The sequence below is a fragment of the Canis lupus genome, chromosome 13 (genome assembly GCF_011100685.1).
Source record: "Canis lupus familiaris isolate Mischka breed German Shepherd chromosome 13, alternate assembly UU_Cfam_GSD_1.0, whole genome shotgun sequence".
Lineage (NCBI taxonomy): Eukaryota > Metazoa > Chordata > Mammalia > Carnivora > Canidae > Canis > Canis lupus.
Genome location: NC_049234.1, coordinates 16,977,275 through 16,997,204, shown reverse-complemented (window position 1 = coordinate 16,997,204; position 19,930 = coordinate 16,977,275). Strand labels below are relative to the sequence as shown.

At 37.5% G+C, this 19,930-nt stretch overlaps 1 protein-coding gene across 2 annotated transcripts in view; it reads right to left on the bottom strand.

Annotated features, from left to right (window-relative positions):
• The window catches only part of SLC30A8 (solute carrier family 30 member 8), a 34,945-nt gene extending 16,454 nt beyond the window's left edge, over positions 1–18,491 (bottom strand). The window contains exons 1-2 of one of the 2 annotated variants that reach the window (XM_038555383.1): positions 18,242–18,491; positions 8,942–9,141 (exon numbers count right to left, since the gene is read on the bottom strand). In XM_038555383.1, coding sequence (XP_038411311.1) covers positions 8,942–9,141; positions 18,242–18,312 — 271 coding nt within the window. In that variant the 5' untranslated portion in view covers positions 18,313–18,491. The remainder of the gene's footprint in view (positions 1–8,941; positions 9,142–18,241) is intronic. The other variant, XM_038555382.1, reaches the window with a different exon arrangement.
• Between the last annotated feature and the right edge of the window lie 1,439 nt (positions 18,492–19,930).

The window sequence follows — 19,930 nt, the reverse complement described above, 5'->3', positions numbered from 1 at the left end:
AGGCTGGCGAGGTATGGGCTGGATTTGAAGAATCTTGTACTGAAGTCGGAGGACCTGGACTACTGTCTATAACCCAGGGGTTGTGGTCAGGCCCACAGCTGTGTTTGGACTTGACTTGTGGTTTTACCAAGGTTTTTACCACTTCCTTCTGCTCTCCTAATTTATATTACCCACCTGAGTTCAAGATCCCTATTATGAACAGTGGGGGGCAGTAAAGGAAAGGGCAGACACGTTCCACTGAGGTCTTGAAGTGTAACCACTACCCAATAAACTGTAGGAAGGGAACCCAAGCCATGGACATCCTGACTTGCCTTTCTTTCTATTTGGTTTGCCTTCTTTACCTCCTTCTAGCTCTGCAAGAAAAGACCTCCAGCCCCCAAAATAGAAATCAAAAGAAACCTTTGTTTCTTCTTTCCCAAACAGGGCTCCTTGTTTGAGAACAGTCTTTATTGCTACATCTTCCTGAAAAAGAGCTGCGCCAACCAGGTGTCTTCCTGGCAGCTGTTTATCGCCTGTGTATGACAAGCGACAGAGACTTATCAGTCACCAGCCCCTCCATCATCAGACTCACCTTGTCTCAACTAATGATTTTTAAAAATTACATATATGGCTCATAATTGCAATAATCCCCACAGACCACTGGCTCTAGCTGTAGTTAATAACTGGTTTGTCAAAGTTTAATGGTCTGAAGCAAAGTAGTCTTCAAGCTTGTTACTGAGCTGTCAGTGCAAAAAATCACAATGATTCATTAGCCAAAAGGCAACATTTTGCTAACAAATCAGCTTTTCTTCCAATTATCCTCTAATGTTGCTCTCTCTGCCAAACTCGGGGGTCTGATAATAAAGCTGTGTTAATAATGCAGTATTTCTTACCGGGAGAATGGCTACATGCAGATTAGCAGCTGACCACCATGTCGGCAAGGAACAAGAGTGAGGATTCCATGCTCAGCTCAAATTGTAGCTTAAGTCAAGGGAGAGGAGTCCTATAGGGGCTCTTCAACAGGCTCAGCTGAATCAGGAGATGACTGAGCGAGAAAGATAACTTGCTTTGGAAGAAGCATATTGATTTGGACGCCCAGGAAGTGAGAACCACTTTGCATCATCATTGCTACTTCTAAGAACAGTCCAGAAAACTGTGAGCAATCATGCTGAACCCTATAGAGAAAACTGTGCAAGAGGTAGTTTCTGACTCAACTTGCATTTGCTTCTGAAAGCATGGGTTAGGGCAGCCCGGGTGGCTCAGCGGTTTAGCGCCTCCTTCAGCTCAGGGCTGATCCTGGAGACCCGGGATTGAGTCCCATGTCAGGCATGGGGCCTGCTTCTCCCTCTGCCTGTGTCTCTGCCTCTCTCTCTCTCTGTGTCTCTCATGAATAAGTAAATTAAAAAAAAATTTTTTTTAAAACATGGGGTATTATTGATAATGATTGTTGTCATCCAGCCAATATCTATTGAGTCCTTCCTGTGCTCGGTACAGGGATGGGGTACACAAAGATACACAAAGTTACACAAAGATACACAAAGATACACAAAGTTCAACAGAGTCCTTGTCTTCAGTGATCTCATTGTCGAGCATTCACCACACTCAAGACTGTACCGTGGGCTAGGAGGATCAGAAAACCATTCTCCTTGGGAGCATTGAGGAGTTTTTCACAGGAGAGGGGGGTAAGACAGAGCTAGAAGGAAAGAGTTTTTCAGGAAGAGGTAAGAGCAAGAACCAAAACAGAAAGAAATGAAAGAAGATGGCACCTTTGTGGAAAATCAAGAGATGTGGAGTGTTGGGTGAATAGCTAGAAATGAGAGTGGAAATGCGGGTTGGGGACCCACTTGTGGGAAACTATGTCAGGCTGGAGAATTTGAATGTTATCCTATGGGATAAGAGAATCTACTGTGATTTGAGGCAAGGTTGTGATGTACTCATATCTGTATTTGAGAGAGAGAGAGAGATCTTTGCCGGCAATGTGGAGGCTGACCTGGAGGGAGGAGAAGCTGGAGGTTAAGACGCAACAGGAATAGCCAAGGAAATACAATGAAGGCATGAAGGAAGGCAGGAGCACTCACACATGTATGGATTACTGGCAAGATAGAGAAGGCAGTGCACTGATGACAAGACAGGAGAGGGACTAGGGACTAAGTTCTGGAAATGCACTCTTCCTAGGGCCTGTGGGGTGAGTGGACAGTGGGGAGCCATTGGGCCTGGGTCTCATACTAACCTCAGTTTCAGAGAGTGGGTGGTAAGTACACATGGCATGTTCTGTGGAGAACAGACACATACTTACCAAAAGAAAGAAGCAAATGTCTCTCAGACAACATTAGCTTGTATCTCATTACTGGACATCACCACTATATAATTCATATTTTAAAAATCCTCTATCTTATGAAGAGCATTATTATACTATATCATAGTATATTATTAATAATATATAGTAATAGAATTATTATACTATATAAAACAAAATTATACTATCAAAAACACAATGCACTGAGTTGTTACTTAACAAGTATTTAACATACACCACAGTTTGCATAGGCGTGTTTTGACACCTCTTAAATTTTTAATATCAGAAACCTCAAAAAATATAAGTGGCCTAAGCCTCTGAGACACCGACTCTAGTACAAAGTAAGCCTCCTTATCAGTAAAGCTTGTGGTTATCAAACCACCCAGCCATAGCTCTCTCTAAGAGAAGTTTCTTACTCTGAGATATTCACTATCTCCCCCAGGCAGCTCCCAGCTCTGTTTTCCTATCTAGCATCCTCCTGCCTCCTCCATCTGTGCTTCACACTCTAAATAGTCCTCCTGTAGGATGTCTCTCTCTCTCTCTCTGACCATTCTCAATTGCTTCCAGTAATTGCCAAAGTTAAGCTGATTTTTGTGAGTTCTTGGTGTCCATATAATTGTCTTTTTAAATAGGGATATGCATTTATATGTGCATGTTAGGGCCTTTCCATAATTAGGAGTTTTCACAAGCAGTCAAAAAGAGTCCCAATTCAACAGATTCAAGGCCCATTAACAGTAGACACACTAATTAATGCTTATAACCTTCTCTGATTCCTCCCACCAGTCTGCTTTGTGGCCAATTCTCTCTCTAAACACAGCCCTATGACCTGGTTCTCCCCTGTTCTAAATGTCAATTATCCTATAAGGCCTACAGAATTAATCCAGGTTCCCTAGCCAGGCCTCATGGTCTTTCTTGAGCCCCAACTACCATTCTGCTTTTATTCAGCACTCACCCTGTTTTATTTTACATCACTTATTTAGATAGATCTTAGATAGGTTCAGTTGTAAGTCATAAATGTCTTAAGCAAACTGGCTTCGACAACAACCACAAAATGAACATTGGCTCAAATAGCTAGAAAAAATCAGGGTAGGATTGGATCCAATGCATTCTAATCCTAAGGTTCAAAAAACGTTTGGGATGGGGTGGGCTCTGCCCTGTCTCTAACTGTTGATATTTATTGTCTTACTGGAGACAGACTTACTTCACCCTTGGCAAGAAAAGTTGGACACTAGAAGCTCCAGGTTTCTATCATTTCAGCAGAGTATTTGTAGAGGATAAAGAGCTGTTCTCCCCTCTAGTCTCCCTATAAAAAGACCCAGAGACTCTGAGTAATCTTGCTTGGCATCTCATAACCAGTCTTGCCTCTGAGCATGTGGTTTGTGGTCCAGGAGGACCAGAACTGCATTCAGTACACTGAGTAGGAGGAAGCTTCCTGTATAGGCAATCCTTGACCACGACAAACAGTGACACCCAAATGCAGCTAGACATCAAGAATCACTTGAATTGCTTTCTAAGAATACAGATTTCCTGTACTATTGAAGACCTACCTGCTTAAAATCTTTCCAGGCAACGCTGATATTTACTACCTCCTGGACCACAGAAGTAATCAGGTGCTGCTCATCAGAGTGCTCCCTCTGGAAGGCCTTTTCCATCTCCCTCTTAGCCACTTCTCAGTGCCTACACAAACTTTAAGGCTTGTCTCAAATCCCATACCCTGTATGAGGACCTCCCAGATTCCCAAAAGTGACCTGAGAATAACAATAGCTTTCTCTGACCTGGTCAAGAATGGCTTTTGGTGAGGTTTGGCTGGGCTTGAATGATGATCAGGGTTTTGATGAATGTGGGGGATGAGGAGAGGCCTTTTCTATTCAAATAAAAAGACATAAGCAAAAGCTACAGAGACTTTAAGATATAGTGTTATTTTGTACAGGATGGGGGAAACAGCTGAAACAGAAAAGTCATGTAGTAAAGTAGTAAGAGAAAAAGATTGATAGTTGGTTTGGCAGCCAGATGGTGGGATGACTTGAAAGTCAAAGTAAGAACTTTTCATTTTGTCCAGAATGCAGAGTTTTCAAATATATTGATCTCTTTTTACCTGGGGACCTAGCACAGAGGCAGCCCCTGAACCAGCTTCTCCCTGCTGCAGCACACTTTTGGGTCTACCCCCATACCCCCATACTCAGTAACATTTTCTGTGCTTGCTGTGATGGAGGAAACATTGTGAAGCCCTGAAATAGGCAAAGCAGAGCCAGTGAAGAATTCTGAAGACATATTTAACATGATGAGAGCAATGTTTTAGGAAAATCAGTTCAAAATCAATGCAGCTCGAATTCCAAATGAGTCTGTCAGTATCCACTTAATTCCTTAATGACAACATCACTTTCTTCTGGCTCTCAACTGAAGCCAGATTAGAATTTATAGACTAATTAATTATTAAGAATGAAAGAGAAGAGGGAGATTGATTTGCTCACTCCAAGTGAATAACTTTTCAACACCCCTCCCCCAAAAATATAAGTAATTTTAAAATAACACGACAGGGCATAGGAAAGGTACAAGGAGAAAAATGAGTTTTATGAATGGGAGACCATCTCATTTCAGACTGTTGATTAGACATCAGCTAGGGAAAAGATGCCGTCTGTCCTCAGCATCTACATGGATTCTGGGGAAAGCAGAGTAAGAAAGTAGTGGAGAAAAACAAGCCAGTTTCTACATCTTGCTGAGCTGTGTTTGCATATAGTGTTTGCCAGTACTTTATCTGGAAAGCTATAAATTTCCAGAACATCGCCTTTTTAAGCCACATTTTGAGTAGGTTCTGTTTTTTAGATTTTCCATTTTGTCCGTCTCTTACATAAGCAATAGAATACTGTCCATAATCTTATGAATTTAACTAATAAAAAAGGAATATACCTCTGGCATAAATATCAGTGGATTTTTGCAGTGAGTTTTCAAATTGGAATTACTCAAAGTAAATTCTTTGCAATTTCATCAAGCTATTAAGTTGGTTCCTTCAAAAAACTTACCCTGGCTCTAGAAATTGTGTGATATCAATTATTTTTATAATCTTTGACTGGAAAATTATTTGCCAACCCTGGATTTTTCTTAGACTGGATGAGTCTAGGTTCTTTTCCAGTTTTCAAAAGATAAAGTCTGAGTATAAATATAGAGGCCATAAGACTCCATAGGATTCAGAAATCAATTAATTCTGATTATTGGCTATGATAGTGCAAAACCCAAACCAAAACAAAACAAAACTAAATAAAAACAAAAACTTGGCAGGTTCTATTTTTCTTTAGTCTCAGATACTATTAATTTAGTCCTCCTTTTGGGTAGAAGAAAATGAAACCAAAATATTGATAAGATTGTAACAAGTAAGAATTGTCATGGAGTAATAGTACCTTATAATACTGTATGCCAGCTAGTTTCTAGTGTTCCTTTTTTATTTTGGGGGTGGAAAAATAAGAAAAGATACATGACATATCAAAACTTATAGATTAAATTCATAGCTAAACATAATTTTATTAAAAAAAGAAAGCATAAAAATATTTAGAGAATGATATAACTCAAGATATTAAGACATGCAATAAGACTACAACCCTGAAGAAACATGGAGAAAGTAACAAACTTTTTTTTAGTAACAAATATTTTTAAAACCAAAATTCTAAATTAAAAACAGAAAAATTTAGATGATAATAATAATAATAGTCTCAATAAACTAGATATCCACCCAGTTAATCAAGGAAAAGAAAATATATCAACAATATTAAAATGAGAAAGTAGCTAGAATAAACAAAAGAATATTAATATGAAACTGTCATGCTCCAATGTATGATAATAAATTGGAAAATTTCAGTGAGATGGTTGACTTTGGAAAAACATTATGACCAAAATATACTGGAGAAGTAGAAACTTTGAGTACATCAAAAAATAAGGAAGAAGCTAATAAATCTATCTTAAAAATTATTTCCAAGACTGTCTCTAAAGCTAGACAATTTGCCAGGGAATTCTTTAAAAGGAAGAGATAATTACAATGTTACATAAATCATTTCTATTGTTTTATTTTTTAAAAATATCATTAAAATTAAACTTTTCACTTTAATATGCATAACTCTATTTCAAAAACTGAGAAAAATAGCTCCAAACATAAAACTCTCAATTTCAGTTATCAATAAAAATAAAAAATCCTAATGAAAATGTAAGTGATCCAGACTGAGCAATGCATTGAAAGAATGGTCCACCACAGTCCACTTAGAAGCACTGTAATAAGAGCCTAGCACCAGGAGCTCCTGAATTCAGACTGCCTGCTACTCAAGTAGAGTACTCAACAGTGTTTCTATTCTTCATCTATATAGTGCAATTAATAATAGGACCTACCTCACAGGGATTTTGACAGTATTAAGTAAGGTAACACAATGGCAAAGACTCATCACAGTTCCTGGCACATAATACGCATTAAATAGATATTTATTATCATCATAATGCCAGAAATGCAAAGACCATATTATATTAGGAAATCTCTGAATATGATACATATCAACAATGTGTCAAAAAAATGCTTAACAGTATGTTTAAAAGAAAAGTTACTTGATAAAAGTAACAAGTGTCTTTAATTATCTGTTAATCATTTAAAAACTAGGGAAAAAACCCACTTCGTTCACATAATGAAATACTTAACCTCTCAGGAAACATTTCCCTTAACAGTTAATAGTTTAACATAAGATTTGATTTAGCATATTATTTAACATGATAAAAATATGAAACATACAGAAGAGCTAATTTATTGAAAAAGAAGAGAAATACGTTTTTTGCACAAGAAAGTGTTACCTCCTAGGAGGGAGGAGGATGGATGAGAGAAAAACAAAATGGGTTGAAATACATTTAGAATGAAAATAATTCTAGTATACTGTTGAGTATAAAATGAATATGCAAAATGGAAAACTTTCCAGAATACCAAAAGTAATCACCTCAAAAAAAAAAAAGGACATGCCAAAAGGAAGACCCCCTTCACCTCTGAAAAGAATAAAAAAAAACACACCTAAATAAACCTGGCAAAAAAATAGGCTGACTCTGAACAAACAAATAACCCAACTACTAAAATCACAAAACATATGAGAGATGTAGAGTATTTGGTTAAATGGAGAAACATACCATATTCTTAGAGGAGAAAACTGAGTACTTTAAAAATATTTGTGTTTCCAAATTATCTTACATACCAGTAAAACCATAATTTGATTTTGGAGGGAACTGAACACAATGGTTCTCATGTTTAATTAGAATAATAAACAGAAATTAATGAGCTTTTCCTTTTTTCTTTTAAATGAGGAATGATGAGAGAACAACAGATTTTATAACATATAAATCTACATTAATTAAATGCTACTAGTAACAGAGAATAGCAATACAGATCAATAAAACATCTTAGAACCAATCCCTTATTCTTTATAAAATATTGATAAATGATAAAAGAAACATCAAAAATCAATAGGAGTAATTATTCCATAAATAATTCTGAAAACTCTGTTATTCATAAAAAGAATTTTTAGTCCTTAGAGTATATCTAATCTCACATTGATTTAAAATTAAATGCAAAAAAATGAACAACAAAATGGTATTTATCTTCTTACTATACAGGGACGAAAGCACTAAAAGAGTGAAAGAGCAGTAAAAGAAATTAGCTCAAAATGGGATGTCTGGTACAGTTACATATATAAAATTTAAAACTTATCTACATCTAACCAAAAATTAAAGACAAACAATAAACTTAAAAGTACTTATAACAAATATAAAAAGTTCAGTATCCTAACTATATAAAGAGCTCCCAGAGATCAATATAAAGCATTACAAATTATCTATAAAACAAATGAGCAAGAAATATTAAGAGGCAAGAAGGAAATGCATCAACAAAAGGAAACATAGATTACTAATAAGCATGCAAAAATATTCTAACAATAACAAAGAAATGAATATTAAAATAAAGGATATTCACCTATATATTAATAAAGATTCTAAAAGATTAAAATAAGTTCTGGTAGAGATTTGGAGAATCATTTTCACATACATCATGCAGACATATGAATTGTTTTAAGCTTTCTGGATACCCGTTTGGCAATATGCATCAAGAAGTAACAAATATATTTATGTCCTTCAATCAATTTTTCCACTGTTAGGAATCTCTTTCAAGAGATTAACTAGAAAGGCAGGCAGACCTTTATTCATGAGTTTTTATTACAGCCCGTCCATACATAGCAGGAAAAAAAAAAACCCTCCCTAAATTTCTAACAATAGAGAGATAGTAATGTAAGGCACAGTAGAGCGTTATTATAGAATATTGTTCAGACATAAAAATGTTTTTGAAGAGTATTTGATGGCATGGCCAAAAACATTCAGTATGCTCTCAGTTATGTTAAAAAACTGAGTTATGACAGATAAGTATATCGGAAAAAACACTCCACAGTATTATTAGAGGTTATTACTCAAATGTGGGATGGTGAGGAATTTTGTTTTCTAATATTTTCCCATCTTATCGACAATGAGCATATTGTTACTCAGTACTTACAGAAAATATGAATTCTTTATTTAAAAGGAGAACTTACATAACTGTCCTGCGGTGATGTGGGGTTTTGTTTGTTTGCTTGTTTAATCAGAGAAGTCTTTTTAAATAATACTCACCCACGACCTCTGCAATCATGAAAATGAAGCATACTCCCGAAGCAGCATAGAGTTTCCACTTGGCGTAGACTTGCTCGTTTGCTCTGTTCTCTGTGGCCTTGGAGTTGCTGTGGCAGTGATAGATGGCTCCTGACTCCAGCTCCTCTGGCTTCTCTCCAGGACATTGATCTTTATTCAAGGATTTCTGCTGGAGTTCCACACTACAGATGAGTTTGACAGAAGCAAGAAGTGAACATGGTTGCAAACAAATACCTCAATGACAGCCCTACCCGTTCTCAGAACTGTTATTAGGACATCTGCTAACTAGCGAGGAAGTTGCTGTTCACAGCTCCTTCCATAAGAAATACCAAGTGAAGGAACAAGCAAGAAATTTCCTTCTGAATTCTCAACGACTAAAGGTTTTGCTTTTATTCTGTCAAGGTCCTATTCAGTCTATTACCAGCAGCGATTACGAGATATCAAAGGAACAGGAGAAAGGAAGCAGATACACTTTGATGCATTTTCTTCCAAATTACTGCATTTTTAAAAGATTTTGGACCCCATGTAACACATTTTTAAAAAGGAGGGCAGGGCGATCTTAGATATGTGCGTATGAGCCTGACTGTTGATTCAGATACTCACTATTAAATGCCAAAACTCTTCCTTTCTTCTCCACAGCAACACTGTTAATAGATCATAGCACTTTCTCTTGCTGAGTCCACGTGGACCCTCAGAAACCTTAACATAACTTTGCAAACAATCTCTATCATCTATCAAAACTGTATTGGGAGTTGATCTTGCCTATACTTCCTAAAGCAGGCAATACATATCAGCTCTTCTCAAATATAAAATTTTATTTAGAGGCATGTATAGACTTCTAGAATTTCATAGATGGAAAGATAGTAGATAACATTCAGTCCAATCCCATAGTTTCTTAGCTGAAGTAATCAAGGTTCACAGGGGTTAAGTAATTGCCTGAGACCATATAACCAGGAAACAGCAGAAGTGGGATTCCAAGCCTAGTGTTTTTTTCCCACTGGGCTCCACTCTGCCCCCTACCTGAACTTCAGTACACCTAAAACCAATCTCTACTGATGGCAGTATCAATGTCCATGAATTTTGAGCTGATAAGACTTTAATTTCTTAAATAAAGTTATTAGAAGACATTAATAAGATTCTTAGAATGAACTTAGCATCCATGATTTTGAAAGGTATAAAAAAAGAAGTAAGTTCACCTCCACTTGAAGAGCTAGTTCATTTGTCTTATTACCATCTGGAATTAAAGGTCTGAAGGTTTTGGCTTAGATTATGGTGATGATTATGATCCTAATTATCATTTTATTTTAGTTTTCCTGAATAAACTAACATATATATTCATTACAAATGAATTTCTGTAATTCTAGATTTTCTAGAATAGAATTCTGGCACAAAGCAAAGGGAGAAATTACTGGTAACCTTATCTCCAAAAGACAACTACTGCTGATATTTTGTTGTTTACTTTGTAATATATAAACACACCTTTTTAAAATATAATCAGAGTCCATAACTAATTTGAATGTTTTTGGTTACAAGTACTGAAAACAAAGCTCATGCTAGATTATTAAATGGGAATTATTGGTACTACAACTGAAAAATCTAGATATATTAGGCTTTAACCTGATTTAGGAAGACTCCAGATGCATCGCTCTGCATTCTCTAAGTACACTTTAACTGCAGGCTGTTTTTCCTCATGGTAGTGGAATGGTTGCCCAAGGTAATCAGAGTTGTGTACTTGCCTTTTCTTATACAGAAGAGACAATGTCCACTCCCAAGTCCTAAACAAGAATCCTGAGTTGCATGCTGATTTGACCAAATGGGAACCAACTTTTATAGCCAGAGGAATATGAATAGGCTAGTTGGCTTGACCTTGTTATAATCAGATTGGCTAAACCCTACCATGCTGACCCCTGGAGCTGAGATTGGGGTAGATGCTACCCAAATCATGGCTGCAACTCAATGGGGAGGTCTGGAATGGGTTATGGATAAAATGACAGTGTCACCATGGAATCCTACCAAAGACAAGCTTCGGAACCTGATTCTTAGCTATATGTATTATTGACATTTTCTCAATTTATTAAATACTCTACACTATTATTTTTAACACAAAGGGAGCACTGTATTTAGCATAAATATGTCATACATAATGAACTGATTTCCTTAAACAATTCATTCTTTTCCATTTATTTGCTTATATAAGTGAGGCTGTTGATCTTTATAGTTCATCTTTACTCTATATATTATCATCTTAGAATGTAACTCTAAAAGGGCAATTGTCTGGTCAACAGGTATCTACATTTTTAAGGATTTTGGCGTTTATTGCCAAATTGACTTTGGAATCTTTATATGGATGAAGTTAATAGCACTCAGGATTTTGAACAGTTCCCAATAATCTTGTTTGTTAGAATAGGAACCATTTGGCAATAAGCACATAAAGTATTTATATCTACACATTTTTGCCTTTGTAATGTGATACATAATCTGATAATAAAAATATATATCATGGGGCAGTGTGGGTCACCAGTGGCCATCAACTCCGTGGAACCAGAGAACTAAAAAGAAAGCATGATAGAGGTTTCCTCTTCCTTTGTGCTGAAAAGGCAACATGAGCAAGACAGGGTCACCGATTGGTCTGGCACTATTCATATGACCACTGATTTGCTGGTGTCATATGAAGCTTTGTTTTATTTTATACTTTTCATTAATCTTGTGGCCAGAGAAAACAGGTGGTAAGTGACCAGGAGAAAGAACTTATTCTGGGGGCAGTGCAGAAGGCAGACAAAGGCAGGAGTCCTACTAGGGACACAGCCTCAGGGCAATCTCATGAGAAGAAAAGTGCAAGAAACCTGGCCAGTTTTTACTTTTAAATACTGCTTTGTTGTCCTAGCCTCAAAGATTAACCAATACGGTTATACTTTAAGCTGAGATTGTTCCTTGAGATACTAAGCAGGCTATCTAAACATGGGTTTCAGAGACTCCATTGAAATTGGATACGATGTGTTCATATGTATATTTGTGTTTTATGTGGGAGGAATGCAAGAGCCCACAGTTTTAACTGAGCTCCTAGAAAGGTCTGTAATCCCCCCAAAACTTAAAAATCCAAAATTAAAATACATTTCTCATTGCCTCACTAGAGCAAAGTGGTCTGCGTACCTACAGATGCAGAACAGGCTCTTAATCTAAAAAATGATGTGAATCCTAAGAAGAATTTTAAGAAGGTTCTAAAAAGCAAATGCTATAATGCATCAAAAACTGAATTGTGAATAAATCATCATGGATTCCCATGAATTCATAGATGGTTTGAAGCTCTGAAGAATAGGAATAGTAGGCCAGAGCAGAGGAAGTTACTATAGCATCAAAGAAAAAAAGGAGTAACAGGAGAAATAAGGAAATATTCAGAAATTTTCTTGCAATAGCCTAGAACTGAGTTCATTTCTTAAAATACTAATTAGAATATGAAGTTTATTTTTTGACCTTGGTGAAGCCTTTCTTTTTCTTTTGTATTTTCTGTGTGTTTGATGGTAGATGTTAAACCCCTTTGTTTCTGGGTCTCTAAAGTAGAGCTAGTAATACTTTCCACCCTCTTATTTCATATGTTGACTACATAATGAAATCACTTCTATTTTGTGCTTCTACATCACTTCTCCCAAGAACCTAAAATCACTATTCCTATTAGAAGATGAAAGCTTACATCCCACCATGCATATCCAATACATCATGTATTCGTTCATTCGACAAATATGTACTGCATGCCTGCAATGTGCTTGCACTAACAAAGATGCTAATTGATACCATGGTCCTTGAGACTAAGTTCCTGACCTTAGAAGCTTGTATCTTAGCAGAGGCAGACAAAAGTAAGCCAGCTGATAGGCACAGAGGCTATGTGGTCAGTGACTGGGCAAGAGAAGCTGGGGCTACTTTAAATAGAGCCGTAATAGGAGGCACCTCTGTAGAGATATCTCTGTAATGAATTAAAGGATAACCAGGAGTAGACTTACATGGAAGAGAAACATCACAAGTGGAGGGTATTGCTGGTGCAAAGGCACAGAGGCAAGAAAGAGCTTGTCTTGTTCAAAAGCTTGCCTGGACAGAAAGGGAACTACATAGGTGGCCACTGTGAGATGAAGAGTGACATTGGATGACGTCAGAGAAGTAGGCAGAAATTAAATCATGCAGAGCTCTGTGAACCATTAAAAAGGGTCTTCTTTTCTTCAAAGTCTGCAGGGAGGCAGTTGGAAAGTTTTGAGCAGGAAACATTATGTGGTTCACATTTCTAAAATGATCACTTCTGGTGATGCTTAGAAGGCTTGAATATAAAGAGACAAAACATGGAGACCATTTAGGAGGTGGCTGGAGCAGAGATACTGGCAATTTGGACCAGTGCCGTGAGAAGGAAAATGGGAAGAAGCAGTCATAAAGAGGGATGTTTGGAAGGTACAATCAATGGGACTTACTAACCAATAACATTATTTAAGGTTGAATGGGGGAAGGGTGGGACTGGAAGATGGTTCATGGATTTCTGGTTACAACAGCTAGGCAAAGGGCATACCAGTTTCTGAGTTAGGCTGAATGGATGACAGTACTGGGAGGAAGCTGAGAATTTGGGCTTTGACATCCCATTGCTAAGCCGACTCCCAGCTTTACCACTCACTAATCATATGACTCTAAGAAAATCACTTCTCTGTGCCTCAATTTCCTCATCAGCAAAAAGGGATAATGATAACATCTCTCTCATAGGGTCACTCTGAGATTTTAGCAAATTCATATAAATACTTCAGAGTTGTGTTTGGAACAAGATAAAAGATAAAAGTGTGGATTTTTACATTAGTCTACCATTTTCACATTACATGGGTATCACTGTTCTTCAGAAACTATAAAGTAAGTTGTACTGCGAAATAACTTTAGGCTAGGGGTTCCTGAGTGGCTCAGTTGGTTAGGTGTGGGACTCTTGGTGTCAGCCTCTTGGTTTCCACTCAGGTCATGATCTTGTGGTCTTGGGACCAATCAAGTCCCAATGGAGCTTTGTACTCAGTGCAGAATTTGCTCCAGATTCTCTCTCCCTCTCCCTCTCACTCACTCTCTCAAAATAAACAAATAAATAAACAAGCAAATAAATAAATAAATGAAATCTTTAAAAAAAGAAATAGGCAACTTTAAGAAAAAAAATTTTTTAAAGAGAAATAACTTTAGGTTAAGCAATTTTATGTGAGAGCTTGAATAAACAAAAAGCAAGCTTTTCTTTTGTTTCCCCTTTGTCCATATCCATTATTCTAGATTCTACTCAAGTGACAATAAGGCATCAGTTTTGTATGAATTAACCCTGGGAATTGAGCCTCTATTCCTAAGGACAGGATAAGTATCAAAGAGGGAGAAAACATTCATCCATCCCTTAGCAGTTCCTGGCCCATTTCACCCTCTCAACCACTTTCCTCCATCTGCACTAGAAAGACTCCTGTGCATTCAGTGCCTGGGACTTCATCTTGAACACAGTAGATATTCAGGACACATCTGTTGAGATTATGCTTGATTAAATGTTTGTGAATAAATGAGTGATGTGAAGAAGTGTTTTGAGGGGAGAGAGCTAGAGGGAGTGGAGAATAGAAATGTTAGCAGAATCAGATGTAATTTCCCATCCTAGAACAGGTGTCCAATTGCTCTCTCCTTTTTAAAACAGCTTTATCAACCTATATATATCATCCATATGCCACACAAGTGACCCATTTAATGTATACAATTTAATGGGTTTTAGCATATTTGCAGAGTTGTGCAACCATTACCACAATCTAACTTAGAACATGTCCGTCAGCCCAAAAAAGGAGCCTTGTACCCATTAGCAGTAAATCCTCAATCTCCTTGCATACAACTCTACCCCAGACAGCCACTAATTTACCTTTTTTTCCTCTCTTGCTGCTTTTAAGACTTTTTCTGTGTGTTTTGTTTTCAGTATTTTCACTATGACATATAAGAGTGTAGATCCATTTTCCTTGATTCTTCATAGCATCTGTTGACCATTGTGGATGTACAGATTAATATTGTCACCAAATTTTGGAAAATTCTAGACATTATTTCCTTAAATATTTCTCTCCTCCTTTTTCTCTTCTCCTGGTACTCCCATCATGAATGTGTTAGGGCATTTAATGATGTGCTACATTTCCCTGAGGTTCTGTTACTTTGTACTCCTTTTTTTTTTTTTCTCTTTGTTCATTATGCTGCGTACCTGTTGATCTGTTTTCAAGTTCACTGATTCTTCTGTCAGTTCATCATCTACTACTGCATCCTTTTAACAAATTTTTTATTCTACTTATTCCACTTTCAACTTCAGAATTTCCATTTGGTTCTTTTCTATATGATTTCTATCTTTTTATTGACATTATCTGTTTGATGACACACTGCCATTATACCTCTTTTTAATTTTTTAAGCATGATATCATTTAGTTCTTTAATCACATTTATAATGACTACTCTGAACAAAGTCCAACATCTGGGCTCTTTTAAAGGCAGTTTCTATTCCCTGCTCTTTTTACTATGCATGGGTTGTTTTTTGCGTTTCTTTGCAGAGTTTGTAATAGTAAACTCTAGCAATTCTGGATACTGATCCCCTATGGGCCCAATGTTGCTGACATTTACTTGTTTGCTCTTTTATGTGTTTTAGGAATGGCTTATCTTATTTAGTGGCATCTATTTCCTCTGATGTCCACTACATGTGCAACTTCTGTTATCAATTTATTTTCTCGTGGTTCTGGAGGCTGAAAATCCATGATTAAGGTGCTGGAAAATTCAGTTTCTGGCAAATGCTCTCTTCCTGGCCTACAGATGGCTGCCTTGCTATAACCTCACGTTGTGGAGAGGGATCTCTGGTATCTCTCCCTCTTTTATGAGGATATCACTTCTACCATATCAGGGCTCCATCCTGGAGACTTCATTTAACCTTAATCACCTTTTGAAAGGTCCTATCAGCACAGTCACATGGGAGTTTGGGCTTCAAGATGTGAATTTGAGTGGGGGCGGCGGGGGGGGACACAAATATTCAATCCATAGCAGACTCCTTTATAGGGGGGAAATATTTGAGGCCATAGGAAAGAGAATGAAGACTAACCAAAAGCTGGTACAAAACCCCCAGACATGTGAATAAAGCCATCTGGGAACTTTTGGCAGAGCACAGACACCAGGAGAACGCAGCTCCATGAGCAAACCCCGCTAACCCACAGAATTGTGAATAACACAATGATTATTATTTAAGCTACTACATTCTGGGACTGGTTTGTAGCCCAGCCATAGATAAATGAATCACTCCTTTTGTGGAATTAGAGAGAAAAGATTCCTTCAGATTAAGTTTCTCAATGCTGGCAACAATTTAAATGGAAAGCTGATTATAAGTAGAAAAGAGAGAAGAAAGGAGAAAAGAGAAGGACTATCCGAGGAATAAGTTGTCTGGGAAATAGAGACGGAAGAAAATATATGAGAAACAAGGTTGGGGAAGTTGACAAAAGGAAGTGAATAAGTGAAGAAGTCAAGGTTCATGTGACCTCAGGAAGAAATAGATTATAGATTCAGGAGGCCACAAGGTTAAAGTGTAGGTGCAGGAGAGGTGAAGGAGGAGGAAGCAGACACTAAATTCACAAACAGGAGGTGTGTGTTCAGACCCAACTCTGTCATAATTAGACATCTGAACTTGTTCTCTTTGGCATTCAGGTTCCTAACTGGCAAAATGACAGATCAGCATAAATCATCTCTCCCAAGTTCAACTGTTATTATATGAAAAGAAAATAAAAATGAGTTTGACAGTTTCTATCATCACCATATCCTGAAATCCATACCCGTTTAGGAAGTGAAAGAGAACCTGTAACTATAAATTTATAAATGTATAATGTAACTATAACTGTCACACTTTGTGTAACAGAGTGCCAGTGGTCTATTTTAATGAGAAGGGAGATAGTGTTATTTTAATAATGTAGAGATGCTCTTTTAATAGTGTCCATAGTATTAACAATTCATTGTCTAAAATTTCTGCCTGACCTAACATGAGGATTTATTATTTATGGTCTTAATAAATCATACCTAATACTATTTTCTAAGAAAAATAACTCTTATAATGTGAGATAATAGATGTGCTAGATTCTACCAAACATTTTTAAGGCAAAATTATAAAGAAGTCCCTTTACAGCTCTTTAGACATTTCATGCTATCAAGCACAAATTTGCTACTCTTTAGAATATGAATTTGGTTCCATGAAACAAACACAGACATTACACATATCATTAATTATATGTATTCTCTTGAGCTCTCTTCCTATCATGAATTCGTTTCAGATTTCTATTCATTCATCTGTATGTACTCTGCATGTTTCTCTTTGCTCTTCATTCAGCTCGAACTCTCCAAATACACCCACTCTTATTCTTACATGTCTCTGTTTTTACCAGGCAATTATCTCAGTCTGAAAAATATTCCCTAATCCTATTTTCCATATGGAGTTTTCCTAACCTTTTTCTAACTCCTTTTCATTTTTCAATTCTTATTCTACCACTTCCTAAGTCCTTTCTGTGACCCTTAAAGTCCAGCTAAGACCTAGGTTCCTTTGAGATTTTCTCATTAAACATCCCCAGGATGACACTTCTATGCTATTTTATAATTGCTTATTTCCTATGAGCGTTCCACATTAGACTAAAGGTTGCAAGAGGACAGAGATCTGAGAGCAGAAATGTTTTCTTCCTGTTATATATCCAGGTGTATTCAATCAATAGTAGTTCGATAATGGAGGATGAATGAATATACTGTATGTGGTACCGTGGAGATATTAAATGGAACTAGAATTCTGCAGTGCATTAAACTCAGCTATATTCATTATACTTGTGTACGTTTGATTATGGCATTTTATGATTAAGAAAACAGCAGTTAGTTAAAGAACAATGTAGCCACAATTCTGTCACATAGTTGAAAAGCCTTAATTTTTTTTCTAAATATAATTTAATAAAATTTGCTTAGAACTTTAAGAATGATAATAATTGAGGAAAAGAAAGGTAAACACATTCGATCACATATACCTATTTCCTGGAAGATAAACTACAGGTGAAAAATATATTAATAAAATGTATATTTTGTGCATTTAAGGAACCAAATCTGCATTTTTCAGGATGCAAATCATATAGATCAGTCAACAGTTTATCAAATTTTACAAACTGCCCCTGAGTTGGAGAGTGAAAGTTTCCAGTTTTGAAGCAATAGGGTCTGAGGATTTATTAAATAGTCAAGATAGAAAATTGTGAGGCAGAAACTGATGTCTGTTACCTGTCTAGGTTGAAGGCATACATCTTGGTGGCTCTGTCATTCACAAGGTAAGTTCTTTCAAGAAACTCCATGGTGGTCAGGATGACAGCTTTGCTGTTGTTTGTTGTGGCAGAGGCTGCTGCTCCTTACCTCACTGCCCAGTTTGGGAAGCAAAGCAGCATTACAATCATTCACATACTTTCCAAAGAAAAAAAGTAAAAAGGCTTCCGGGATTTAGAATACCAAGCCTCCTACATAATGTTCTTGGTAGGTCCTCTAAAATTACAGCCTCCTTAGACTATCACCTGGTCTCATTTTCTCACCCACAGAAACTCCTTTCCGAAAGAGACTTGCAGGAAGGACCAGGTGAAGCGTGTGTGTGTGTGTGTGTGTGTGTGTGTGTGTGTGTGCTTCCCATGTTATCTGATTCCACTGTGCTTCCTGAGAGGTAGAGAAGCTCAAGAGTTTCCTGTTAAATGCTGATGTAGAGGTTTGGTCTTCAGAGCACACCTGGATGAGCTGCAGACATCCTTCTGGGCACTCGTCTCATGTTTTTCCTTTCTTTTCCTTTCCTTTTGGTTGGGGGAGAACTCTTTCTCAACCTAAAAACATTTCTCTGGAGATTTAGTTATAAGATGACCTCTAAGCAGCTGTCAGGATTTATTTCTCCTCTCCTAGGACCATTTTGGGATTTCACTACTGAAGGGAGGACATGGGTCATTAGTTGCTGAAGTCTGTAATCTGAAACAGTTCCTGGTGTGGCAGCTTTGAAGCCCTTTTGACAGGCAGGGAAAGGGCAGACTCAGCTGCTAAATAAATTACAGCCCTCAATCATACCCACAAGGCCTGGAAGGATCAGTATTCCCCCTGGCTAGGGTATCCACTGCTGACGATAAAAGTCTCATCCAAGGAAACCCTGTCAGGCAAACAAGTCACAACTCAGGAATGGCATCTTCTGAGTTGATCCCAAGGGACCTTCAACCCCCAAACTCCTAGGAATTCACATCTCACTTCATTTTAAAGCATTTTCCTTTCCAAATAAGAGAAGGAGGGGATCCCTGGGTGGCTCAGAGGTTTGGTGCCTGCCTTCGGCCCAGGGCGTGATCCTGGAGACCAGGGATCGGGTCCCGCACCGGGCTCCCTGCATGGGGCCTGCTTCTCCCTCTGCCTGTGTCTCTGCCTCTCTCTCTCTCTCTCTCTTTCTCTCTTTATCTGTGTCTCAAATAAATAAACAAACAAATAAATACATCTTTAAAAAAAGAGAGAAAGAGAAGGGACTATAGCCTGAAGGCAGCAGCCCTTTCTGATAGGCATTTGTGGGGAGACTGAAGAGCATCCGAGACCTGTACAGATGCATGTGGGGAGTAGGAGCGCATGCAGACTGGGGAAGAGGCCATAAATCTCCAACTACTGAGTCCTCATTTCCTTCTCCTTCTGTCAACACTCACTTCCTAGTGAGGAAACTCAGACAGAGTAGTATAGTCTTGGAATAACCCAGTTGTCCTCAACACTGAACAGAAGTCTGCCATCATGGCCTAATAAGATAAATTGTCTCTGAAGAAGAAAATGGGATTCAATGGCAATTTCAATAGCAGTGAGAGGAGAAGTCACTTTTGGCGGACATTGAGAGCCTTATGTGTCCTATCACATCTGCAGCGAAGCTGTGCCTCATCTTCAAGATTTCAAACAGTTTCACCCATAACATAAATT